This window comes from Trachypithecus francoisi, unplaced genomic scaffold, assembly GCF_009764315.1.
Source record: "Trachypithecus francoisi isolate TF-2019V2 unplaced genomic scaffold, Tfra_2.0 Lachesis_group3, whole genome shotgun sequence".
Lineage (NCBI taxonomy): Eukaryota > Metazoa > Chordata > Mammalia > Primates > Cercopithecidae > Trachypithecus > Trachypithecus francoisi.
In genome coordinates, this window is record NW_022681468.1 from 104,727,918 (window position 1) to 104,754,950 (window position 27,033).

Sequence of the window (27,033 nt, forward strand, 5' to 3'; positions counted from 1 at the left end):
GAGGGCAGAGTGTTCAGTGAGATGGAGCTGGCTCCAAAAAGTCCACAATACTCCATGCCATGGCACCAGCCTGGCACTGACTCTGGACTCCTACTCCTTCACTCATTCAGCAAGCAAATAACGCCTGTTGTATGCCAGGTTTCGTGCCAGGCGCCGGGTTCTACTCTCACCTCTGCCACCTACTGCCGCAGGCAAGTGTCACTAGTTTCTTTGCTAGTAAAAGGGGGCTGCAGACACTACACTGCCGGGCTTTACTCAATCCTCCCGCCGGGCTTGGAGCGGAGCGCCGAGTTGGGATCCAGACCTTGCCGGCGGCCTACTCTCTTCTCTGGCCATCAGTAGGGTCGCCAGCGTTAGCAAATAAAAATACTGGACACCCAGTTAAATTCGACTTTCAGATAAACATTAATTTTATCTAATAAAATGTACCAAATATTGCATGAACATACTCATACGAAAAAAATTATTCACCGTTTTTCTGAAATTCGAATTTAACCGGACGGTCCTGTATTATTTCTGGCCTTGGAGCATTGACTGCCCCTCTCTTGGGCTGCAAACACCCGGCCCTAAAACGGGCGATCATTTGGTCCTCAAGGCCTGCTCGGAGATGACAGCCGGAAGTCTCGATCTCAGGTCACTTTCCCGTAGTTTTCGCAAAGAAAACCAGTAACCCACCCAGGATGGGGCGCAGCTCTGCCTCTTCACCCAGCCCTTAACGGGAGGCCCTGCCCACATGTCGCGAGAGCGGCGCGGACCCGAGGCTCGGAGGCGGAAGTGAGACGCCGGAAGCGGCCGTTGCCATGGATCCTGAGGAGGACTGGCTGGTGGAATCCTTGCGCTTGTAAATCATGCGGGGCTGGGAGACGGGAGCTGGGCCCGGATCTGGCCCGGCGGGCGGATGGGTGCGGGGGGAGGCACGTTGGGGATCCTGGTGCAGAGTGGGCCAGCTGTGGCCTCCTGGCTCGCCGCCGCGGAGGACTCCGCCTGGACCTAGGGCCGCCATCTCTAGGAAATGGCTCCTTCCTGCGTGCGCGAGTTGTGAGATTGCTAGTACGAGCCGCGCTTGTGAAGAAGCAGTGCCCAGTTAGTTTGCGCCAGCCTCTGAGTTCAGCTCAGAACACAAATGACCTCATTGATTCGTCATGTCAACCTTGGGAGTTAAGCTCTTGAGTTCAGCTCAGAACACAGATGACCTCATTGATTCCTCATGTCAACCTTGGGAAATCTGGGTACCCTGGGAGGTCCACACATGAGGACAGAGGCTCAGGGACATCAACGGACTGGCCTGGTCCCAGAAACAGGGAGTAAAATGCGAAGCAAACTCGGTCCCACGTCTGCCTGACTCCAGAGCTTGGGCCACTGAACCATGCGGTTGCCATCTTGGAGTTACCTGAGCTGTGAAGTGCTGTGCAGCCTGTGATTTTATGTCCCTTTTGTGCAGGTACCAGGATTTCTATGCATTCGACCTCTCAGGAGCCACTCGAGTCCTTGAATGGATTGATGACAAAGGTGGTATACCTTCCTGGCCCTGAAGGAAAGGGAATTTCACTCCTGAGCTGGGTTTCAGGAGCCAAGCCTAGAGGGACCCAACCCACTCTTCTGGGCACCTAAGAGTCACTTGTAGCAATTTGATGCCCCATCAGCACTAATATTCCTTTTATTAAGATCTTTGACTGGGAGCACTGGTTCACGCCTGTAATCCCAGCACTTTGGGAGGCCGAGGTGGGCGGATCACCTGAGGTCAGGAGTTCAAGACCAGTCTGGCCAGCATGGTGAAACCCCATCTCTACTAAAAATACAAAAATTAGCTGGGCGAGGTGGTGCACACCTGTGCACCACAGGTACTGGGGAGGCTGACGCAGGAGAATCACTTGAACCCAGGAGGTGGAGGTTGCAGTGAGCCGAGATCATGACACTGCATTCCAGTGTGGCTAACAGTGAGACTGTCTGAAAAAAAAAAAAAAAACTTCAGGCTGGGCACTTCAGGAGGCTGAGGCAGCGGGCAGACTGCTTGATTCCAGAAGTTTGAGACAATCTGAGCAAGGAAACCCTGTCTCTACAAAAATTAGCCGAGCATGGTGGCCCACGCCTATAATCTCAGCTACTCCGAAGGCTGTGATGGGAGGATCACTTGAGCCTGGGAGGTTGAGGGTGCAGTGAGCTGTGATCAGACCACTGCACTCCAGCCTGGCTGACCTGGCGAGACCTTGTCTGAAAAAAAAACAACCAGATACTCAATTCCTCCATACAAGGCTGCACACTGAAGGAATTTATCCTTACTTTGGGGGACTGGGTGGAGTTTATAGACCTATCCATGGTCTGCAGTCTTTCTAACAATTTGTCACAGCTACTTCTGCTTCTTTTTCCAGGAGTCTTTGTTGCTGGCTATGAAAGCCTGAAAAAGAATGAAATTCTTCATCTGAAATTACCGCTCAGACTTTCTGTAAAGGAAAACAAGGTAACTTGAAATATAAATGCTGAGTATGTCGACTTTTATTTATTTATTAAACATTTGTGGTGCTCCTGTTATCTACCAGGTATTGTCCTGGATACTGGAAAGACAGCAAGCGCTAGGCCTGACCTTATCGTCTAATAGAGGGAGGTAGATATGCACAGAGGTAAATGCTGTAGAATGTCTCGTGGTTTACAGAGGGCTATCAGAGGAAGAGGTGGGTTATACTTTATCAGAAATAGATTTAGGGAGCGATTAAGGATATACAGGGCAGTTGAAATGCTCAGAGTGGTTAAAGTCACTTAGTGAATGTGTGGTATATAAGGAGTGAGGAGAATATAGTGAGGACAGAACCTCAGGGAACACATTTAAGGGATGAGTACAGGAAGATGAACCCCCAAAGAATACTAAGAAAGAATAGCCTCTGAGGTAGGGGAATCTCAGAAAAGGTCAATGTTTCTGAAGCCAAGAGAAGAGAACTTCTCAAGAAGAAAAGAGTTAGTAGCTGTCTAGAATTCCAATAAAAATCATTCAGATGAGGAATTGAAGGCCAGGCACAGTGGCTCACGCCTGTAATCCCAGCACTTTAGGAGGCCGAAGTTGGGTGGATCACAAGGTCAGGAGTTTGGGACCACCCTGACCAACATGATGAAACCTCATCTCTACTAAAAATACAAAAATTAGCCAGGTGTGGTGGCGCACCTGTAATCACAGCTACTCAGGAGGCTGAGGCAGGAGAATCGCTTGAACCTGGGAGGCGGAGATTGTAGTGAGCTGAGATCGTGCCATTGCACTCCAGCCTGGGCAGCAAGACTCTATCTCAAAAACAAAACAAAACAAAAATCATCAGATGAGGAACTGAAGAGTTCATTCATAAGACTGGCAATTGGGAAGCTCTTGGTGACCTCTGCTACAGGATTTTTGCTGGTGGTGGTTAGGCCCAAAGACTAAAAATGAAGAGGAAGCAGAGTCAGGAAATGTAGGGAGGGAAGAAGCTAAAGCAGCAACTAGTTGGAAACACAGATCTGAGGGAAGGTTTCCTAAACACACAGGCTTGAGCAGAGTTACAAGTTGTGGGAAAGTAACCCTCGAAGAGGGAGAGGGTGAAAATGAGGGAATATCACAGGGAACATGCTCCTGCTTCCAGGAATAGAAGATGAGGATAGATCAGGAGTCCAGGGGATGCTATTAGTCATCAGAGGACAAGGGAGGAGTGAGGCATACAGGCAGATGACCTTGTAGGGCCATGTAGGGGCAGGAATTGGAGTGTTTGCTCCTGAATTCCTTTTTGTTTGAGACAAGGGCTTGTTCTGTCACCCAGGCTGGAGTGCAGTGGTGTGATCCTGGCTCACTACAGCCTCAACCTCCCATGCTCAAGTGATCCTCCCACCTCAGCCTCCTGAGTAGCTGGGACTATAGGCATGCACCACCATGCTTGGCGAATTGTTAAATTTTTTTGTAGCGATGAGGTCACGCTGCGTTGGCCAGGCTGGTCTCGAACGCCTGAATTCAGGTGATCCACCTGCCTCGGCCTCCCAAAGTGCTGGGATTACTGGCATGAGCCATCACTCCTGGCCCCACATTTCTTTTTTTTTTTTTTTTTGGAGACAGCATCTTACTCTGTCACCTAGGCTGTAGTGCAGTGGCGTGATCTCAGCTCACTGCAGCCTCTGCCTCCTGGGCTCAAGCCATCCTTCCACTTCAGGATCCCGAGTAGTTGGGACCACAGGCATGTGCCACCACACCAGGTTAGCTTTTGTATTTTTTGGTAGAGACAGAGTCTTGCCAAGTTACCCAGGCTGGTCTCGAACTCCTGAGCTCAAGCAATCCTCCTGCCTCCCAAAGTGCTGGGATTGCAGGTGTGAACCACTGCACCTGGCCTTTTTTGTTTTGTTTTGTTTTAAATTATTTAATGAAATAAACAATCCAAGCGTGGTGACTCATGCCTGTAATCCCAGCACTTTGGGAGCAGGAGACCGAGGTGGGCAGATTACTTGAGGCCAGAAGTTCAAGACCAGCCTGGCCAACATGGTGCAACGCCATCTCTACTAAAAATAAAAAAAATTCGGCCAGGCGTGTGGCTCATGCCTGTAATCCCAACACTTTGGGAGGCTGAGGCGGGTGAATCACGAGGTCAGGAGTTTGAGACCAGCCTGGCCAATATGGTGAAACCCCATCTCTACTAATAATACAAAAATTAGCCAGGTGTGGTGGCATGCCTGTAGTCCCAGCTACGCAGGAGGCTGAGGCAGAAGAATTGCTTGAATCCAGGAGGTGGAGGTTGCAGTGAGCCAAGATCACACCACTGCATCCAGCCTGGGTGACAGAGCGAGACTCCGTCTCAAAAAAAAAAAAAAAGAAAAAAAAAATTAGCTGAGTGTGGTGGTATATGCCTTTAATCCTAGCTACTCAAGGGTGGCTGAGGCACCAGAGAATCCCTTAAACCCAGGAGGCAGAGGTTGCAGTAACCTGAGATGGCACCACTGCACTCCAGCCTAGGTAACAGAGTGACACTCTGTCTCACAAAAAGAAGTAAATAAATTTATCTTAGGGCGTCACCATGTTATGAAGTTGAGTCGAATTGTTTAGAATAGAAGAGGCCGAGAGGCTAGACAAGGATATAGAAAAACACTGCTCAGCCTGGGAGAGGCTAGATCCCATGCAGATGTGGCCCAGTTTTTATCAAAGTAGCCTGAGGACCACCCTACCAGGGCCATTAGGAGTGCTGGCTAAAATGCATATTCCTAGCATACTTCCCAAACATACTGAATTAGAATCTCAAGAGGGAAACTCAGGAAAAATGCCAAGTTTGTAGACTGACATGGTGGCTCACGCCTATAATCCCAGCACTTTTTGAAGCTGAGGTGGCAGACTGCTTGATACTAGGAGTTCAAGTCCCAGCCTGGACAGCATGGCAAGTTTGTCTCTTTACAAATTTAAAAAGTTAAAAAAGACCAGGCATGGTGGCTCATGCCTGTAATCTCAGCACTTTGGGAGGCTGAGGCAGGCGGATCACCTAAGATTGGGATCTCAAGACCAGCCTGGGCAACATGGCGAAACCCTGTCTCTACTGAAAATACAAAAATTAACTGGGTGTGGTGGTGCACACCTGTAGTCCCAGCTACTCAGGAGGCTGAGGCAGGAGAATGGCTTAAACTGGGGAGACGGAGTTTGCAGTGAGCCAAGATCATGCCACTGCCCTCCAGCCTGGGCTACAGAGTGAGACTCTGTCTCAAAAAGAAGTTTAAAAAAAAAAAAAAGCCAAATTTGTACTCATAAAACCCAGAGGCTAGAGAAGCTATCATCTTACCCATCTCCAGTCAGGTTTGAGTCAGGGGTTCATCCAGACTGAGCCTCGCTGTAAGAAGTGATTTACGTCCCTGCTCACCACCAGGTTTGCCTTGTTTCTTCTATGGCCACCTCCTTTTCCCTTGCCTCTCGTTCCTTACGTGGAGATAGTAGAGGCTAGTGGCTAACAGTATGGACTTGGGCTAGACAGACTTTGGTTCAAATTCACAACTTAATATCTGCATGACCTTAGAAAAGTGGCTGAAGCTCCTTGTGCCTTAATTGTGTCATTTGTAGAATAGGGATAATTATAGTACCTATATCATAGGAGGTTGTAAGAATTAAATGTGATAAAGCTCTAAACACTGTGCCTGACACAGTGAACACTGATAAGTTGTCATTGTTAATTTTTATTGTTAGAGGAATCCACCTGGTTTCCAGCAGGAGAATGGAGGGAGAAATGGGGATGTATCCATTGCTTTCTTTGAAGCTGTTAAGCTTCTCTGGCTTCTCTAGGAAGGCCTGGAGTCTAATGCTTGTGCTGTAGTAAAAGGGGCTAGTGAAAGGCTGGAAGGGTTTTGGATGTGCAAAAGAAAAAGGAAGCTGTATGTGTAGGCAGCTGAGAGCAACATTGCCAAATACCAGCACACCAACGCCCTATCACCAGCTGAGTGGCTTCCATGGCCTCCTGCCAGGCTGGGACCTGACTCCTCACTTAGAGTTCCTCTGAAATGTTCATTTGAAGAACTGGCTCTATCTGATTGGCTACTCCTTTGTATTGTAGGGCTTATTCCCAGAAAGAGATTTCAAAGTGCGCCATGGAGGATTTTCAGACAGGTCTATCTTTGATCTAAAGCACGTGCCACATACCAGGTATGGTCAATTCTGTGATCCAGACCATCCACACAGGATGGGATGCCTGCAAATGCCTGAGGGGTATTCTGCCTCCTCATCTCCATTCCCACCCCCTCAGCACACGGGCACATGTGAGTACACAAGTGGGTGCACACAGATACACCCAGATTTAGAATACCAAAAAACCACTGCTGTGGCTTCACAGCCCCCCAGAACCCTTTGACTATTGTAAGCAACAGGTCTACCGGAGTTGCTCCAGGGAATAGATACGGGACAGAAGGATGCTCTTCTGTTGCTCTTGGGTGATAATTGCTTAGCTGGGAGAGGCCAAGAGTCTCTGGGTCAGGTTGTGTTTGGCCCCATACTGGTGTCCTCTCTAGGTGACCATGACACATGGAAGCTTAGGCTCAGTCTCCCTAAAGTGGACTGAGCCTGCCTCTTATCTGTGAAGTGAGGGTGGTTGGCCTTGATGATCTTGCAGTAAGATTTCCTGATACGGGAAGTGGAGTCCCAAGCTAAGTGGGCTGGAGAGGGGAAGGGACCTGTGTGGATAAGCTCCCCATGGTCTGGACTGATTTTCTGTCTATTCTGAATAGATTGCTGGTGACCAGTGGCCTTCCAGGTTGTTATCTGCAGGTGTGGCAAGTTGCAGAGGACAGTGGTGAGTGAATTTGACTTGATGGGGTTTGGGGTTCTAGGAAAGTGTGACTCATACACCCCTGTCCCCTAATCTGAGCCAGTTAAGAAGTAGACTCAGGCTGGGGACAGTCTCATACCTGTAATCCTAGCACTTTGGGAGGCTGAGCTGGGTGGATCACTTGAGTTCAGGAGTTCAAGACCACCCTGTACAACATGGTGAAACCCATTTCTATTAAAAATAAAAAAAATTAGTCGGGCGTGGTGGTGGGCACCTGTAATCCCAGCTACTGGGGAGGCTGAGGCAGGAGGATCGCTTGAACCCGGGAGGTGGAGATTGCAGTGAGCCGAGATCATGCCACTGTACTCCAGCCTGGGCAACAAGAGCAAAACTCTGTCTCCAAAAAAGAAAAAAAAAAAGAAGTAGACTCAGAGCCAGGTGGGAATTAAAATGCAGTATCTACTTTAATGCAGACAAGGTGAATTAGCAACCACAGCATGACATCCAAGCCCCAAATAGAGCTTCCTGTAACCTGCTTCTGGAATTGAGTTCATCCAGAGAACTACTCTCCCTAGGCAGGGGCAGTGCCAAGGGCAGAGCTAAGGCTGCTCAAGTGAGCTCACCTCTTTGGCAGCATTAAGCATATATTAAGAGAAGCCTCAGATGTAGAATACGGAGAGGAGAACCTGCCTGTTAACCTAGCGGGTGGAGACAACCAAATAAAAACTAAAACTTGGCTGGGTGCAGTGGCTCATGCCTATAATCGCAGCACTTTGGGAGGCCGAGGTAGCTGGGTCGCCTGACCAGGAGTTTGAGCCCAGCCTGAGCAACATGGCGAAACCCCATCTCTACTAAAAATACAAAAAAATTAGCTGGGCATGAGGGTGCACATCTGTAATTCCAGCTACTCGGGAGGCTGAGGCAGGAGAATTGCTTGAACCTGAGAGGCGGAGGCTACGGTAAGCTGAGATTGTGCCACTGGACTCCAGCCTGGGCAACAGAGTGAGTGAGACTCTGTCTCAAAAAAACAAAAGAACCGAAACAAAACTTGACTCAAAGCCAAGGATGTTCCATTCAGTGTAAAAAAGATGTGGACTTTCTTGTCCACCTTACAAGACAATGACATCTGTAACGTGACCTGTACTTGCTAGGCTTTAGCAAGTCACTTGAGGTCATGGAACATGTTTTTGAAGAAATAATATCAGTTCATGAATTCTGTACCTGTTACTTGTCGCTGAAGGTGTGACATCAGCAGCGTGTTCATTCCATTTGCAAAAAACAGTTTATAAGACAAATAATAAATTGAAATGTTTCTGATGGTTTCAAAAATGTAAACATAAGTCAGAGTGGTTATGTGTCAACATCATCTCTTGCCAACCGGCAGCTCCTTTTCTTCCTTGACCTTCTAAATGTACAGGGGAAGACGGCTGGCCTGTCATGTTTCAAACCTTCATTAAAGTTCTGGATTTTAGCCTCTTTTCGTTTTCCCCTAGATGTCATTAAAGCTGTCAGCACCATTGGTGTGCATGAGAAAGAGGAGAGTCTCTGGCCCAGGGTGGCTGTCTTCACCGCGATGGCACCTGGAGTCCTCCATGGGGCGAGACTCCGCAGTCTGCAGGTCGTTGATCTGGAATCCCGGAAGACCACGTACACCTCAGGTACTGTGGTACTTTGCCCCTTGCTGGCTGCTTCAGCCGGCATCACCCCCCAGCCCAACTCAGCCACTATGGAAACTGAGTTCAACCCTGTGTGCCAGGTGTTCGGGATACACAGTGAATAAGAGGTGAGCCCTGGCCTCAAAAGGCTCCCATGCTGGGGCAGGATTAGGCAGTCCCAGGGACCAGCACCCAACCAGCCGAGCAGACAACAGCGAGATGAGTGGGAAGGGAGATGTGATTTATTCTGCCTGGGACTGGTGGAAAGGGACCTGTGACCAGCCAGCCCTGCCAAATTGCCAGACCCATCTGCCTTCAGCTGCTTGTCTCCTTTGCTCTTGGTCTTCCAGATGTCAGTGATAGCGAGGAGCTGAGTAGCCTGCAGGTCCTGGATGCAGACACCTTTGCCTTCTGCTGTGCTTCGGGCCGGCTGGGGCTTGTTGACACCCGCCAGAAGTGGGCACCATTGGAGAATCGCAGCCCTGGCCCTGGGTCTGGTGGAGAGAGATGGTGTGCCGAAGTTGGGAGCAGGGGCCAGGGCCCTGGGCCCAGCATTGCCAGCCTTGGCTCAGATGGGCGTCTTTGTCTTCTTGACCCCCGGGATCTCTGCCATCCTGTGAGCTCAGTCCAGTGCCCAGTATCCATACCTAGCCCTGACCCAGAGCTGCTACGAGTGACTTGGGCCCCAAGCCTGAAGAATTGCTTGGCCATCTCAGGTACTGCCGAGCAGGATTTTGTCTGTTATCTGATCTCTTTCTTCCAGGGGACTGTTAGGTGCTCAGGAAGGAGCCTCCAGCACCATGATAAACCTGACTCCAGAAGTTAAAGTTGCTCAGAGAAATTCAAACTCTCCAGGTTCTCCAGTGGCAGGCCTTTTCCCCTACTGGCTACTAAACTTCCACACACTGGCAGCAGGCCTTTCCTAGCCTAGCAGGAATTCAGGTCTTAGGTTGGTGGAGGGGCCTGCAGACAGTAAGACACTGAGACAGACATGGAGCTGGGTCAGAAAGAAGAGGGGACAGTGGCTAACATGGTGAAACCCCGTCTCTACTGAAAATACAAAAAGTTAGCCAGGCGTGGTGGTGGGCGCCTGTAGTCCCAGCTACTCTGGAGGCTGAGGCAAGAGAATGGCGTGAACCTGGGAGGCGGAGCTTGCAGTGAGCTGAGATTGCGCCATGGCACTCCAGCCTGGGCGACAGAGTGAGACTCTGTCCCAAAAAGAAAAAAAAAAAAAAGAGAAGCGGGGACAGGACCTCAAGGGTACTTCTCAGCCTACTTACCTTTTGAAATGTAGCAAGCTGGCCGGGTGCGGTGGCTCACGCCTATAATCCCAGCACTTTGGGAGGTCGAGGCGGGCGGATCACAAGGTCAGGAGATCGAGACCATCCTGGCCAACATGGTGAAACCCTGTCTCTAATAAAATAAAAAAAAAAATTAGCCAGGTGTGATGGTGCACGCCTGTAGTCCCAGCTACTCGGGAGGCTGAGGCAGGGGAATCGCTCGAACCTGGGAGTCGGAGGTTGCAGTGAGCTGAGATTACGCCACTGTGCTCCAGACTGGCGACAGAGCAACACTCTGCCTCAAAAAAAAATAGTAGTAAGCCAGCTAGGTCAGCAGGCTCCTGGGTCTGGTCTGGTGGCATCTAGTTGCTTGGATACTTAATGTGGGTATCTAAAAGCCAACAGGAAGGATCTGTTGAGACAGGTGGGGGTTGAAAAAAATTATTGAGAGCAAGAAAAGATGATTAGAAATGCCAGGATCCAGAAAGAATAGAAGAGCCAAGCTCAGGTAGAGGGGCTGGCTCTTCAGTAACAGGAAGATGGCAGGATGGGATGAGTGTGCGTGCAGCTAGATTGTGCAGGGACATGAGGGTATTTCTCTCCAAAGGCTTCTGTTTCCCCCATTGAGTAGGAGACAAGGCCATCTGCTGAGAGGGACCCAGAGGTAGGGGATTGGAATCTGGGTCAACTTGCAAAGGTTTGAAGAAGTCTCTTAAGCCTGTTTCCTGGGGAAAATAACAGTATCTGTCATACAGTTCTGAGGATTAAAAGAGGTAATACTTGTCCAGAATTAGCCTTCAAGCCTCATGCGTAACAGGTACACAACGGATGCTCATGGTTACATGCCCCAGGGAATCATCAGCTGCCAACACTGAGGGCAGATGCTACTTGCCCATGGTTAGCCTTTAAGTGCCTTGATTCCTCATCCAATAGCCTGTTTTGGTACCACAGAGCAAATTATTAAAAGTATTTTAGGGGCTGGGTGCAGTGGCTCAATGCCTGTAATCCCAGCACCTTGGGAGGCTAAGATGGGAGGATTGCTTGAGGCCAGGAGTTCAAAACCAGCCTGGTCAATGTGGTGAAACCCCATCTCTATTAAAAAAAGAAAGAAAATTATTTTAAAATAAAATTAGGGATTCATTGTCAAGCCTCTCTTTCTTTTCTATATTCTCAGGTTTTGATGGTACAGTCCAGGTCTATGATGCCACATCTTGGAATGGAATGCAGAGCCAAGTAGAACCTCTCTTCACTCACAGAGGTCACATCTTCCTAGATGGAAACGGGACGGACCCTGCTCCATTGGTCACCACCCACACCTGGCACCCCTGCAGACCAAGGACTTTGTTATCAGCAACAAATGATGCCTCTCTGCATGTGTGGGATTGGGTGGACCTTTGTGCCCCCTGCTGACACCAGCATCTTTCCATCCAGGCCTCTAGAAAGGGGAGGAGCTGCTGTAGTAGCAAGGCTACTGATGTAGGACTCAAGTGACTGCCAGTTCCTGTTACCAGCTGTGTAGCCTTGGGCAGGTACACCAGCGTCACTTAGCCTCAGGTTCCTTATCTGTAAAATGAGGATAGTAAGAACTACCTCATAGTGATATTGCAAAGGTTAGAAGAAATGCATGGTGTAATTACTTGGTAGCTACTGTTAGATCTGGGAGTGTAAAATGGCAGCGTTTTGTCCCTATCTTCACACTAGCATAGGGAGAATCGAAAGAGCTAACAAACATGCTTTGTGAATTTTTTTAAAGAAAAAAATGTAGAGGGGCCAATAAACATGAAAAAATCCCAGCCCTAGTAACAATTTAAGGAAATAGCAAAACAAGATTTCTGCTCGTTTTGAGTGGTTCTCATGGGTACACAGGTGCACTTTCCCACACTTGTCCCCCCAGGTGACTAGGTTCAAGGGACATTTGCTTTTCGTGGCCCCACAAACATTTCCTTTTGAGAGCCCGTAGTGAATATTAAAGTGTGCTGGACATGGTGGCTCATACCTGTAATCCCAGCACTTTTGGAGGCTGAGGTGGGCAGATTGCTTGAGCTGAGGAGTTTGAGACCAGCCTGGGCAACATAGCAAGATCCTGTCCCTTAAAAAAAAAAAAAAAAATTGGCTGGGCATGGTGGCTCATGCCTGTAATCCCAGCAATGTAGGCAGCCAAGAAAGGTGGATGACTTGAGTCCAAGAGTTCAAGACCAGACTGAGCAACATGGTGAAACCCTGTCTCTACTAAAAATAGAAAAATTAGCTGGGTGTGGTGGTGTGAGCCTGTAGTCCCAGCTACTCAAGAGGCTGAGGTGGGAGGATTGCCTGAGCCTGGCAGGTGGAGTTTGCAGTGAGCTGTGATCATGCCACTGTATTCCAGCCTGGGCAACAGAGTGAGACCCTGTCACATACACACACACACAATAGATGATAAAGCTAAATAAGTTGTTCACTCTGTCAGCATCTATTAAGCCCTTCCCATGCGCAACACTAACTACATGCTAGAAATACATAAATGAAAGGCTTCCTAAGGTGGTTGAATTCCTTTTTTTTTTTTTTTTTTTGTAGAAATGGAGTCTTGCTCTGTCGCCCAGGCTTGCGTGCAGTGGCGTGATCTCGGCTCACTGCAACCTCCACCTCCCGGGTTCAAGCAGTTCTCCTGCCTCAGCCTCCCAAATAGCTGGGACTACAGGTGCATGCTGCCACACCCAGCTAATTTCTTTTGTATTTTAGTAGAGACAGGGTTTCACCGTGTTGCCCAGGCTGGTCTCAAACTCTTGAGCTCAGGCAATCCACCCACCTTGGCCTCCCAAAGTGCTATGATAACAGGTGTGAGCCACTGTGCCCAGCCAAAGGTAATTCTTAAAGAAAAAAAGAATGTCTTGCCACAGCCCATCAGTGACTTTTGACAGATATTTGGGTAAGTTCTTCTGTTTTCCAAAAATACGACTCATGACTTAAATCATATTTCATGAATCTAATTAGTATACTCATAGTATGTGTAAATTGTGCTTTGTTTTGCAATTCTAGAAAGTTGTGGGAAAATATTTTAGTTTAAACACACAAAAAGAACCATTTTCAGAGGTAGAAACTGTGTTCCATTTATTTCTAAATCCCATTTGTTCTGTACACGAGTCCTTCCAGGGTCTCTGTTCGGCTCGTAGAGAGAGGCTCAAATCCACAGGAACCCGTTGGCCTACACATAGACTCTCCCTCAGGATCTGGAGACCCCAGCCCTGAGGACACCTGAGCATAGACAGGAACTAGTGCGCTTGAAGGTGATAGAGAGGTAAGCCCTCCAACTAGGACACTTCTTAATGCCATGGTTCCTAGTTATTGCTCTGCACATATACAGAAAAGGCTTTATGTACTTCATTATTCTGGCTCACAACCTTCTAGACCCAGTCTCACATTTTTAGGATACAGTATGAGCTGTAAGGCTCCACTGCAAGCGCTGTTGCGCATTTAAAGCTAATCCTGGCCGGGCGCGGTGGCTCAAGCCTGTAATCCCAGCATTTTGGGAGGCCGAGACAGGCGGATCACGAGGTCAGGAGATCGAGACCATCCTGGCTAACACAGTGAAACCCCGTCTCTACTAAAAATACAAAAACTAGCCAGGCGAGGTGGCGGGCGCCTGTAGTGCCAGCTACTAGGGAGGCTGAGGCAGGAGAATGGCGTAAACCCAGGAGGTGGAGCTTGCAGTGAGCTGAGATCCGGCCACTGCACTCCAGTCTGGGCGACAGAGCGAGACTCTGCCTCAAAAAAAAAAAAAAAAAAGCTAATCCTGCCACACAAATTCTATTTAGGTTGAACTGTAAAATTGCTGGTTTTGTAGACCAAAACAGCAATCTTGTAAGGTTCAACCCAATACACTGAGAGGAGGAGTAAGTTATGGTTTAAAAAGCCAACCTCTAGTGTTGGAACTATTCTCCTTTCCCTTCCTCCAAAGGATTAAGTATATAGAATGCTTTTCTCCCAATTGATGCCAAGTCAATCCTAAGAAAAGGCATTTGGGGAAATGTAGACATGTTCTGAGCCCCAGTCCTCTCAGAGAACAATGGAAGACCTTTATAATTTCCTTTAGTTAATAAACCCGTCTAGCTGCCAGGTGCTTAGAACAAACAGCCCACAGCTGACCCAACCATCATTAACGTCATCAGTGCAGCAGAGCCTCCTGTCCTTGAGGGAGGGTCTCAGAGACAAGAATCTCACCCCATTGCCAAACTGAAAGTTAAGGCACAGAATCACAGTGAAGACTCACTGAGATGGTGACATAATCAAATTCAGAACTAGTCTCTGAAGACTCTGGAAACCGACTTCTGTCTCAACAGCACAAATAAGAAAACTCTGACTGCTATTTCATAAGCCAAGTGAACGTTTAGTGAGAGAAAGAAAAGTCTGTCAGACTGAAATCTTAATTTTCTCTTTATCTCATGTGAGTGATGTGGTAGAGAATCAAGGGCAAGACAAACCCTTCCTTGGGATGGATTTCCTACTGTTTTCAGCCTCAATGCTTTAAAAACATTTCTTCTACATTTAGGGAACATTTAGAGTCTCCCATGTGGGTTCTCTGATGTGCACTAAAATGTGAACTATTGTTGAACCGCCTCCCACATTCACTACATTCATAAGGGTTTTTCTTTTTCTTTTCTTTTTTTTTTTTTGAGATGGAGTCTTGCTCTGTCACTAGGCTGGGATGCAGTGGTACGATCTCGGCTCACTGTAACCTACCACTTTCTGGTTCAAGCAATTCTCCTGCCTCAGCCTCCAAAGTAGCTGTAATTACAGGCACACACCACCATGTCCGGCTAATTTTTGTATTTTTGGTAGAGACAGGGTTTCACCATGTTGGTCAGAATGGTGTTAATCTCCTGACCTTGTGATTCACCCACCTTGGCCTCCCAAAGTGCTGGGATTACAGGTGTGAGCCACCGCGCCCAGCCAGGGGTTTTCTCCTGTGTGAATTTGCTGCTGTATAATGAGACTTGAGCTCTGATTAAAGCTTTTCCCACATTCCCCGCATTTACAGGGTCTCCAGTGTGAATTTGTAGGTGGGTAATGAGGTTTGAGTGGTCACTGAAACCTTTCCCACATTCTAGATAGTCAGGGTTTCTCTCCTGTGTGGATCCTTTGATGGCTGGTGGGGGTGGAGCTCTTTCTGAACTTTTTTGCACACTCTGGGCACTGGAAGGGTTTCTCACCAGTGTGCATTTGCCAGTGTACACTGAGGTGTGAGCTATTGATGAAACTTTTTCCACACTCACTACACTTATGAGGTTTCTCTCCTGTATGGGTTCTCTGGTGTGTAATGAGGCTTGAGCTCTGGGTAAAGCTCTTCCAGCACTCTCCACATTTGTAGGGCTTCTCCCCTGTGTGGATTCTCTAGTGTGCTGTAAGGTTAGAATGATCACTGAAGCCTTTCCCACATTCAAAGTACCCAGATTTATCAGATCCCTTAAATTCCAACAAAATGACAGCCCCACCAGGGAGGGGAAGGTCATCTTAAGCATAAGAAATTCATCCCTCTAATAATCTAAGGTTGACTCTAATTTTAATTTGGGGTTTTCCATGTTTATTTTTTCTATTAACCGGGCTAAGTGATAATTAATTGTAGTTAAAATTCAGGTCAAGCATGGTGGTTCATGCCTGTAATCCCAGTACTTTGGGAGGCTGAGGTGGGAGGATGGCTTGAGTCCAAGAGTTCGAGATCAGCCTGGGCAACATGGTAAGCCCCTGTCTCTAAACAACAGAAAAGAAAAAGGAAAAGATTTTTATTAAAAAAAACCTAAATAAATTCAAATAGGAATTTAAAGATAGACCAGGCACAGTGGCTCAGGCCTGTAATCCCAGCACTTTGTGGGGGCCAAGGCGGGTGGATCACCTGAGGTCAGTAGTGCAAGACCAGCCTGGCCAACATGGTGAAACCCTGTCTCTACTAAAAATACAAAGACAGGCATGGTGGTGGCGCGCCTGTAATCCCCGCTACTCCGGAGGGTGAGGCAGGAGAATTGCTTGAACCCGGGAGGTAAAGGCTGCAGTGAACCAAGATTGTGCCACTGCACTCCAGCCTGGGTGACAGAGTGAGAGTCCGTCTCAAAAAAAAAAAAAAAGAAACAAATTTAAAGATAAAATCATAAACACTCATAATTCAGTTATACCTTTTTTCAAGGTAACTAAAGTTCAAACTTAGGGGAAAAGGCTTTCCTGGGTGCCACCTGCTTCTCTGTTCTTTTCCCAATTCCTGTGCTTTCCACACCACAGAACAGTAAACTGGGAGCACTGAGCACCTGGTTCCCCTCTCAGCCCTTGCCCAGTGCTGGCTTCTCCAAGTTTAGAATCCCAGGGCTCACTTTGTTGGTGGAGTGCTAGCTCCCACTCATTTCCCACCTGCGCTGGACGTTTTCTGAATCTCCTTGAAGTGCCGGAGAACTTCATTCCAAAGCTCTTCACTTTTCTGCAGCCTTGTGACCCCATCTGGCTGGGGAACTGGAAGTCCTGCTCAAGGAAAAGCAGGAGGGGACATGGAGTTCTGAAATTCACTTTCTGTTCCCATGTCTGGAAGTGACGGGTAAAATAAGAATGATGGTGCCTCTCAGGAAGGTCTAGTTCTCAGAAGAGAAAGTTTAATGACTCAGACATTTTTCCCCTTTTACTCCTTTGAGGGTACAGGTCAATGTACTTACCTATTTTCATCATAATTATAATGAAGATAATGAAAACTAACATTTGCCGAGTGCTAATACTGTGTCAGGATCCTCATAATAGCCCAAGGAGGTAGAAACCATCATATGTCCACTGTCCAGATGAGAAAATGGAGGTAAGGGTGTTTAATGAGGTTGCCCAAGAACAACAAGTCTTTTAAATGGCAGACTGTTGTACATAATCTATGCAGTGTTCATATCTATGGAACACTTTATTTTAAATTATTTTAATAATAGCATTATTATTTTTCAACTGAGTCTGCGTCTCACTCTGTTGCCCAGGCTGGAATGCAGTGGCATGATCACAGCTAACTGCAGCCTCCAACTCCCGGGCTCAAGTGATTCTCCTGCCCCAGCCTCCCGAGCAGCTGGGACTACAGGCATGCGCCACCGGCCTGGCTGATAGTAATTTTTTTTTTTTTTTTTTTTAAGTCTGAGGGGATTCTTGGGAAAGCTCAGTGAAAAGAATTAGAAAAAAAATTCAGGCCCAAATGCACAACTATATATCCGTGTTCACCTATCTTAAATAAAATTCAGACACATACCTAAACTGACCATCTCCCTAAAATGAGCTTTCCTTTCTGGGTCAAGAAACTCATCCTTGGTGAAACTGACTATGGTATTGGCTTTCTTTTGAGTAAGATTTAAGGAAGAAATAGATTTGAAACATTCAACCCAGGGGGAAAGGGTGGGAGCAAGGGGGTTAGGGATAAAAGACTGCACACTGGGTAAAGACTGAGGGATAAAAGACTGCACACTGGGGCCCCGCAGTGGCTCAGGCCTGTAATCCCAGCACTCTGGGAGGCTGAGGCAGGCAGATCACTTAAGATCAGGAGTTCAAGACCAGCCTGGCCAACATGGTGAAACCTCATCTCTACTAAAAAAAAAATACAAAAATTAGCTGGGCATGGTGGCACATCTCTGTAATCCCAGCTACTCGGGAGGCTGAAGCAGGAGAATCACTTGAATACGGGAGGCAGACATTGCAGTGAGCCAAGATTGTACCACTGCACTCCAGCCTGGGTGATGGAGTGAGACTCAGTCTCAAAAAAAAAGAAAAAAAAAGAAAAAGACTACAGGGATTGGGTACAGACTTTTTTTTTTTTTTTTTTTTGAGACGGAGTCTCACTCTGTCGCCGGGGCTGGAGTGCAGTGGCCAGATCTCAGCTCACTGCAAGCTCCGCCTCCCGGGTTCACGCCATTCTCCTGCCTCAGCCTCCCGAGTAGCTGGGACTACAGGCGCCCGCCACCTCGCCCGGCTAGTTTTTTGTATTTTTTAGTAGAGACGGGGTTTCACAGTGTTAGCCAGGATGGTCTCGATCTCCTGACCTCATGATCCGCCCGTCTCGGCCTCCCAAAGTGCTGGGATTACAGGCTTGAGCCACCGCGCCCAGCCTGGGTACAGACTTGACGGATAAAAAAGACTACCCTTGGGTGATGGGTGCACCAAAATCTCAGAAATCACCACTGAACTTTTCCACGCACCCAAACATCACTTGTTCCCCAAAAACTACTGAAATAAAAGTTTAAAAAAAAAAAATAAGAACAGACATAGGGGAAAAGAAAAAAAAATTCAACCTGAAAAAGGTCTGGAGTAGTGAATACTACAGAAACTCTATAGCTAACTTTGACTATAAAAAAAAAAGGGCATTCTTACCCAGCGTGACCTCATTTTCAGAATTCTGCTGAGTTATTTCTAGGTGGTTCTTCTGTCCAGATTCTGGATCCCTCCATGCTCCTAGGAGATATATATAGCTGAATCACCAGGTGTGGCTAACTCCTGAGGAAACATAACACCCCCTCTCAAACACATGGCCTCGGAACAAAATGCCTCTCTAATGCCTGAGTCAGGGCAAGTGACAAAACAGAAGAAACGAAACAGTGATTATTTTAGCTCTTAAATGCAATAAAGGGGGCAGGAGGAGAGAGAGAAAAGAAACAAGCTGACATTTATTGAACACCTATACACTGAGCCAGAGCGTCTCCGACTTGCCCAGAGTTACACAGCGAGTCCAGGGTGTGGCTGGGAATTCAACTCAAGGCTGTTGGACTCTGAAGCTTTTGGTTTTCGTTTTATTCCTCCACTACACAATACTGCATGCCATGTGAGCAATATCCCGACACAGAATGAAGTAACGAGTATCTTTAAGGCAAACAAGCATATCAGTAGAATCTGATGATTTCAGGGTCAAAGAAAAGAATAATTTTAATGTAATCCCTCATTACCACAGCCGTGGCACTGGCCTCATATGGGTAAGGAGATTTGGGCAAACTTTCGCAGGCTGATGAAATTTTGGAGCCTAAATTTTAAAGTTACTGGGCCTCCCTGCTGGGTAAAATTCTTTCGGAATTTCTGAACGGCAAGAAAGTTGGTTGCAGGAGCCCCACTCTGGTAGTAAAAGGTGACCTGAGGGGGGTTGGGGGCTGGGGAGGGAGAGCATTAGAAGAAATACCTAATGTAGATGATGGGTTGATAGGTGCAGCAAACCACTATGGCACATATATACCTACATAACAAACCTGCACGTTCTGCACATGTACCCCAGAACTTAAAAGTATAATAAAAATATAGAGAAAAATTAAAAATATATATAATCTGTAAAGACAAATGACTTAATAGTTTTCCCAAAAGCAGAAAACTGAGCTGTGCCTCAAGAGTTATATTTCTATTTTAAAAAGAGAGAGAGAAAAGGTGACCTGTATAAGAGAAATGGCTGACTCACCTGGGAGTTGCTCACTATCTCCTTGCCACCCTGCTCTTCTCTGCAGGAATTCTCAGAGCCAGAAGATCAGTGGTAACAACCCACTTCGGCTGGGGAAAGAAAAAGGAGGCATTAGAGTACATGGCTCTGAGCTCCTCTTGGGGACTAGCCCAACTGGGTTCAGACACAGAACAGCCTTTCCTCCTCCTCAGTATCTGCTTTGTCCTATCAAAGGAAGGTTGGTGAAAAACCAAAATGAAACATTTCTAAGATGAAAGTTTTAGGTCTTCCTCTCCATATCCATCTAGGTACTGACTGTCAGGGTTTTATGATTTTGTTTTTCAGGTTTTTTGTGTTTTTTTTTTTGAGACAGGGCCTCCCTTTGTCACCCAGGCTGGAGTGCAGTGGCACGATCTTGGCCTCAAACTCCTAGGCTCAGGTGATCCTCCCACTTCAGCCTTCCTGAGTAGCTGGGACTGCAGGTGCCTGCCACCATGCCCAGCTAATTTTTTTTTTTTTTTTTTTTTGTATTTTCAGAGCAGACGGAGTTTCACCATATTGCCCAGGTTCATCTCGAACTCCTGGGCTCAAGCAATCCACCCACCTCAGCTTCCAAAGTACTGGAATTACAAGCACGAGCCACCACAACTGGCCTTGTTTTTCAGTTTTGATAAACACCTGAGTCATCTAAATTGGTTTGGGGGTCACTTAACTGTTTTAAGTATTACTGCACCTTAGTTTAACCCTACCCTTTTGCCCTTCCCACCAACCAGACCTAAAATCTGTCTCCAACTCTAACCTATTGGGACCAGTCATCTCTGACTCACATAAGGAAATGTGCCACAGGCTCCCCTCTGTTGTTTTACAAAACATGCCAACTGAGGTCCTTCTTCACTTTGGAGGTGCCCATTTAGGATCTCAGAGATTCATGCGGTCAGCCTGAGCTCCACACACCAGTCTTCCAAGTAGAAGGGAGCTGTACCTTCTACCCCACTTTCTGCACTCAGAGAGTACTTCTATGCCCTCCCCACAGAAGGGTACTTCCTTCCTCCCCACACTGCTACTTCTTTTTTTTTTTTAATCTGATTTTGGACTTTTTTTTTCTTCTAAGCTAAACATCTTTCAGTACAGGTAAGAAGGCTGGCATCACATCTGGGAAATGCCTTAACTGCACATTAAGTTGGTAACAACACACTTCGGTTTCAATGCGTACATAATCTCCCCTTGATGCTCTTCAATGGAGACAAGATTCTTGTCCGTAGATCAAATAAATCACAGTATTAGGAAAAAACATAACAGCAAATTTGGAAGTATAATCAATTTAAGGAGAACCAAAGGAAAAGACTTAGTAATGGGGCATTATTGTCTACATCTAGAAGATACATTATCTGAAAGCTTAAGAAAGCCCTTCTCTTAGGAACCTGAAGCTGAGGATAATCTCAAGTTCACTTAGTGCCAGTCACTTTCGTTTTTAAAAAACTTTAACTTAAACCCCAGCCTAGGCAACATGGCAAAACCCAATCTCTACTAAAAATACAAAAATTAGCCAGGCGTGGTGTGTGCCTACAGTCCCAGCTAGTTGTGAGGCTAAGGCGGGAGGATTGCTTGAACCTGGGAGGCAGGGGTTGCAGTGAGCCCAGAATGCACCACTGCACTCCAGCCTGGGTAACAGAGCAAGACTCTGAAAAAAAAAAAATTAACTCTTTTTTTTTTTTTTTTTTTTTTTTTTTTTTTTTGAGACGGAGTCTTGCTCTGTCTCCCAGGCTGGAGTGCAGTGACACGATCTCAGCTCACTGCAAGCTCCGCCTCCCAGGTTCACGCCATTCTCCTGCCTCAACCTCCCGAGTAGCTGGGGACTACAGGCGCCCGCCACCTCGCCCGGCTAGTTTTTTGTATTTTTTAGTAGAGACAGGGTTTCACCATGTTAGCCAGGATGGTCTTGATCTCCTGACCTCGTGATCCGCCCGTCTCGGCCTCCCAAAGTGCTGGGATTACAGGCTTGAGCCACCGGCCAACTCTTCTTATTGTGTCTTTTTTCTTGTAAGACATTAAGTAAAAGTTATTAGTAGTAAATGGTGACTGTTTTACAATTGGGTTTCATTACTAACAATGTCAAAACAAGCAGTAGGCGGGGCGCGGTCGCTCAAGCCTGTAATCCCAGCACTTTGAGAGGCCGAGATGGGCGGATCACGAGGTCAGGAGATCGAGACCATTCTGGCTAGCACGGTGAAACCCCGTCTCTACTAAAAAAAATACAAAAAAGTAGCCGGGCGAGGTGGTGGGCGCCTGTAGTCCCAGCTACTCCGGAGGCTGAGGCAGGAGAATGGCGTAAACCCGGGAGGCGGAGCTTGCACTGAGCTGAGATCCGGCCACTGCACTCTAGCCTGTGGGACAGAGCAAGACTCTGTCTCAAAAAAAAACCAAAAAAAAAACAAGCAGTAATCTTTAAGAGTTCAAATTAGTGTAAGATAGGAAGGACTACAAAACAATCTGATTTTTGAGTTGTAATTAAAGTGCTCCTTTTCTTATTTTAAGTAAAATAAAATTAATAATCAATCACTGGCAACAATCATTATTAAGAGGTTTTTTAGGGCAAAATTTAATAGTACAAAGAGGTTTACAAAAACAGATCGATGTTATTTTGAGGAATACTGTAATTTTTTTCTCAATTCAGTTTTGATAAATTATACCTAATCATAGAAAAATGATCCCAATTCGAACTTGATATAAAAAAAAAACCGAGAGATGAAATTAACTCAGCTAGGCAACAGATCTGGCAAAATATAAGAATGAAAAAAATTCTACACAGGGCACTTATTTCATATCCAGAGGTAACAACATTTTCAATTAGTAGCCTATCTTCCTCCTGTAAGCAATCACAGATTCTAAGTTGATCATGCAGTACAAAGTCACAGCAGTCAAAACCTTCTGTTTGATGCAACACACAAAGTTGTTTGTTTCCTTATTAAAATGCGAACTGGTTGTCTATTTTTCTTTATCCCATTTATTCGTATTCACAAATTAACAAATAGCGTCAACAATTATTGTAGGTGAAGTGGGGTATTGCTGGATTAAAGGCTCTATAAGACGTCTTTACTGACTGAATCTGGAGGTTTATTGAGTTCAACCCTCACCCTTTTTCATCTGTTAGATATTTTACTTTAGCTCGTTCTTTCTCATGTGCATCAAAATACCAGTTACTGCGTACCTTGTTGTACTTCATAAGGGTTGCGACGGTCAGACCAGAAAAACAGCAGTCTATCAAAGTTGGGTTCAATGTCAGCAAACTAGGCTTTGCCTCCGTGACCGAGGACGCCCTCGCTGCCCTGGCACACGAACTTGTACTTCTTCCAGTCCTGAGGCTGGTGCTCCTTGCAGCAGTAGGAGGGGCGGCTGCAGAGCAGCAGGTTCTCCATCTTCCCCCACAGCTCGCAGTACTGCTGGTCTCGCTCGCCTGGCTCGCGGGGCCCGGAGCTGTCATTGGCCATGGCGAAGGCAGCTGAGCAGGAGGGGCCGGACGCTCGACCGAGGCTGGGGAGCAGGGAGAGAGATAAAGGCCGTTACTGCGCCATGCACCTGCTATGCTACCCTTGGCTCAGGGAGGCCGGCACCCAGCGCCCTTGGCCCAGCCGCTTCCGAGTCCTAGGCTCCGGCGCAGCGCCGGCGGCCGCCTCAGCGCCTCATCGCCGCCGTGGGTTGAGAGAACGCGGCCTGTGCGGCGAACGGCAACCTGGGCTCAGGCGCGCGGGCCTGGGGTGCGCAAGACCGGTCCCCTCGGCCGCCTCAGCGTCCCAGGTGGTCCGGCCCAGGCTGTGGAGGAGCGCAGGGCAAGCGCATTCTGCACGTACACACCACCGCCCGGCTGCGATCAGGGCGTGCGGCGCGCGTGGGCCAACACTGCTACTTCTTACCACCCTTGTGGACGGGCTGGAGTTCTACTTTGGGGCTGTGCTTCAACTGTTCCTCTGGTTCTGACTGTGAACTTCTTCACTATTGCCTGGAACAGGCAGTTCTGTCTGTGCTTGCTTCGGATGGATGTTTAGAGAACTCATTACTGATCCTGAGGGCTCCTTCTCCTTTGAGAGCACATCCTGCCCCTCTTCAAGGGGTGGAAGTGGTCAAAATTCTGTAGGGACTAAAACTTAAACATCCCAAACATAAAAAAGCAGAGGAAAGGCTGGGCGTAGTGGCTCATGCCTGTAATCCCAACACTTTGGGAGGCCGAGGCGGGTGGATCACAAGGTCAGGAGTTTGAGGCCAGCCTGGCCAATATGGTGAAACCCCATCTCTACAAAAATACAAAAATTAGCCGGGGGTGGTGGTGGGCGCCTGTAGTCCCAGCTACTCGGGAGGCTGTGGCAGGAGAATGGTGTGAACCCAGGAGGCGGAAGTTGCAGTGACCCGAGATCACACCACTGCACTCCAGCCTGGGTGACAGAGCAAGCCTCCATCTCCAAAAAAAACAAAAAGCAGAGGAAAAAGCCAGTCTTATGCAAAAGCCTGCAACAACAGTAAAGAGGGTGGACATGTGGAAGTCTTTATGGAGATAAAGCCATGGACCACCACATCCTGGCCACCCAGCTCTCTGGGGACTGCTCCTACCTGCCTTGCCAACCCCTAGGCAAAAAGACATAGGATAATTCAGGTGTTTTGCAATAGGCTCAATAATGTCGATAAAGGCCACTGAAGCCGCTTGCCTCTAGCTGGCTGCTGCAGAATGAGAGTTGTTCTCCAAAAAGAAATCCCTGTCATATGTGCTCCTCCCTGATCAGAGTGAGGCTCATGCCATTTTAAGCAATTTTCTTATTCAATGGCAGGGACGGACACTCAGAGCAGCCAGTGTTGTGCATTCTCTGAAGAGTCAGCCTCAACTTGGAAGGAAAGTGGCAGCTACCATGACCACGAAATAAGCAAATTCCAGTTTAACACAAATAGTGAAGTACTACACATCGCCCACACTGCTAGCAACCCAAGGCAGCTCTGTCTCTCACATACCTCTATTTTAACTGCTCAGAACTGTTTTTATATTTCACCTCCAGCCTCTGTCTTCCAGGTTCTTTCTGCAAGTCTTTCACCAGGGCCACTGCCTCCTCTCCACTCTCTGGATGCTGCTGTGGGACCCAGATCTGGATCTCCTGGGGAAGGACAGTCAGGAACTGTTCTAGGACCAGCAACTCCAGGATCTGCTCTTTTGTACACTTCTCTAGCCTTAGCCACTGACAACAGAGCTTCAGGAGGTGGAGGAGGGCCTCTCGGGGTCCTGATGCTTCTTGGTAACGGAAATGCCAAAAGCTCTGGCAGGATGTCTCCGGTCCAGAGTAATTCCCTTGAAGGGAAATTTCCTGCTTTCAGTGGGAATCTTCTTCCAGTTTAACTGTTTGGAGATGTCGTACTGAAGGAGTCTGGATTTGTTGGTCCACAGCTACAGCCATTGTTCAGGTCAGAGAAGAGCCTTGCAACTGCACTCTGAAGCTCAAACCTCTTCTATCACCTCACTGGGAAGCCACCTCAGAACTTCCACTTAGGAGTCACTAAATGGAACTTCTCTTGAAATTCTAGAGTCAGAGACATACATTACAAAGTAAACTCTAGTAAAAATCTCAAGTGTTAGCCCAGCAGGCTTGAGGTGAAGAAGAGAGGCTTCCTGTCCCCGCCCTGCTGCATGCCCTGGTGCCTGTAGAGTCACTGGTGGGGTGGCAGTTCCCGAAGTTTGATAAGAGGAGTCAAGGGCTAGTGATCTGGTTGAAAAGTAGAGGAGCTTGAAGCTGTGTTTGCATAGCAATTAATTTAAAGCTGAGAAAACGCCAATTATCCACTGACAAATGTGGGTGGGCTGACGGAGATTATATATGTGACAATAAACTGCCCACCCTCCCAAGCCACTGGTCTTCAGAACTACAGGGTGTTGCATAGTAAATGTCTAGTACCAGTCAGACTCACACAGGTAGTCGCACCTTGAAGAGCAGCTTCGGGGTGGAGTCGTCTCTAAATGTCAGAGATTCAAATACTCCAACTGCTCAACTACCCTCGCCTCTGACTGGATCCTCAGCCTTGGGCGCACCGTTCAGGATTTCTCAGCGCTGACATCCTAATTCTAGCCCAGACAGGGGCATTTACCCTGATTAAGGTCGCAAGCTTTAAGAGAAAGGATAATAAAAATAGACTCACGGGATGGTAGAGTTGGAGAGTTAAGAGATACTCTGGCTTGAACTCCCTTAAGAGCTGAGGCAATCATGGCTTAGAGACCTCAAGGGACTTGTTCAAGGTCACGTAGCTGTTTAAGGCAGGAAAATGAACAGTGGCTCAGTCCTTCGACCGCAGACTGGGCGACTTACACTGGAAGGTTACTGTGCTCCGCGGGCGACTTTCTCTGCAATCTTTATGGGACAAAAGCGGGCCCCGCGGACAGGGGCGCCTCGGCGGCTACAGGGCCAGCGTCGTCCCCCCAGGCTCAGCGGCCAGCGGGAATAGGGCGCCACCAGCATGAGGGGCGTATCCTGCCTCCGGGTCAGATCGCGGGGACTCGGGGCCAGGGCTGGAGGCTGCCGGACCCTGGCTCGAGGCCCAGGCCCGAGGTGAGAGCTACTCCCGCCCGCCGAGGCCCTGAGAATAACGACGACTCGGCCCCGTGACATGTTCTCCGCGGGGACGCAACGTTCGCACAGGACACTAGAAGCCCGAGTCCACGCCATAAACACGGGTATTCGGATAGCCACTGAGCACCGGAAGCGGAAAGACTCCGTGTTCTCCGGAACTGCATTTCTCAGAGGCCACCGCCCGAAGACAAACAGTAGCATTAACCAATAAAATGTGAGAATATCTCAGGCGCCTATTCGTTTCAGACGAATCATTGATGACAGGTGGGACTTTTCTACAAGCCGGATAAGTGGGGCGGAGTCGCGAACCGCAGCCACAACTCGAGCACCTGGGGAAGCTATGGGTTCTGCCTTCCAGGGGAGGTGGAGACCTCTCGCCCTGCCCGGCCCTGGTGGTAATGGCGAGAGGGCTCTTTACAAAGTTTTTTGTTTTGTTTTTTTATTTTTTTTTATTTTTTGAGACGGAGTCTCGCTTTGTCGCCCAGGCTAGAGTGCAGTGGCGCGATCTCGGCTCACTGCAACCTCCGCCTCCCGGGTTCAAGCAATTCTCTGCCTCAGCCTCTCGAGTAGCTGGGATTATAAGGCGCCCGCCACCACTCCCGGCTTTTGTGTTTTTAGTAGAGACGGGGTTGCACCGTTTTGGCCGGGCTGGTCTTGAGCTCCTGACCTCGTGACCCACCCGCCTTGGCCTCCCAAAGTGCTGGAATTACAGGCGTGAGACCACGCGCCCGGCATTTCTTTTGTTTTTAATGGAGACGAGGTCTATGTTGCCCAGGCTGGTTTTGAACTCCTGGGCCTCCCAAAGTGCTGGGATTATAGGCATGAGCTGCCACGCCGGTTTATAAAGTATTTTCACTTAGGGCCGAGGGCAGCTGTTTAACC

At 47.9% G+C, this 27,033-nt stretch overlaps 2 protein-coding genes across 2 annotated transcripts; one reads left to right on the plus strand and one right to left on the minus strand.

Moving 5' to 3' along the window:
- The first annotated feature begins 746 nt into the window (after nucleotides 1-746).
- WDR73 (WD repeat domain 73) lies at nucleotides 747-11,978 on the plus strand. Its single transcript, XM_033190930.1, has 8 exons — nucleotides 747-841; nucleotides 1,442-1,509; nucleotides 2,370-2,458; nucleotides 6,525-6,613; nucleotides 7,192-7,256; nucleotides 8,726-8,890; nucleotides 9,238-9,603; nucleotides 11,342-11,978. The coding sequence occupies exons 1-8, from the start codon at nucleotides 801-803 to the stop codon at nucleotides 11,575-11,577; spliced, it is 1,119 nt and encodes a 372-aa protein (XP_033046821.1). The 5' UTR covers nucleotides 747-800; the 3' UTR covers nucleotides 11,578-11,978.
- LOC117071212 (putative SCAN domain-containing protein SCAND2P) lies at nucleotides 7,668-26,397 on the minus strand. The gene is given in 8 exon segments (XM_033190948.1): nucleotides 7,668-9,867; nucleotides 16,540-16,647; nucleotides 18,511-18,591; nucleotides 19,577-19,665; nucleotides 22,764-23,075; nucleotides 23,141-23,149; nucleotides 24,589-25,110; nucleotides 25,724-26,397. Coding segments are annotated over 4 exon segments (795 nt in total). The 5' UTR covers nucleotides 24,988-25,110; nucleotides 25,724-26,397; the 3' UTR covers nucleotides 7,668-9,867; nucleotides 16,540-16,647; nucleotides 18,511-18,591; nucleotides 19,577-19,590.
- Between the last annotated feature and the right edge of the window lie 636 nt (nucleotides 26,398-27,033).

Excerpts from the sequence above, each read along its gene's own strand:
- WDR73 (XM_033190930.1), top strand. The coding sequence starts at position 801 with ATGGATCCTGAGGAGGACTGGCTGGTGGAATCCTTGCGCTT. Across the intron at positions 842-1,441 it reads CTGGTGGAATCCTTGCGCTT|GTACCAGGATTTCTATGCAT; the intron begins GTAAATCATGCG and ends CCTTTTGTGCAG. Across the intron at positions 6,614-7,191 it reads AAGCACGTGCCACATACCAG|ATTGCTGGTGACCAGTGGCC; the intron begins GTATGGTCAATT and ends TATTCTGAATAG.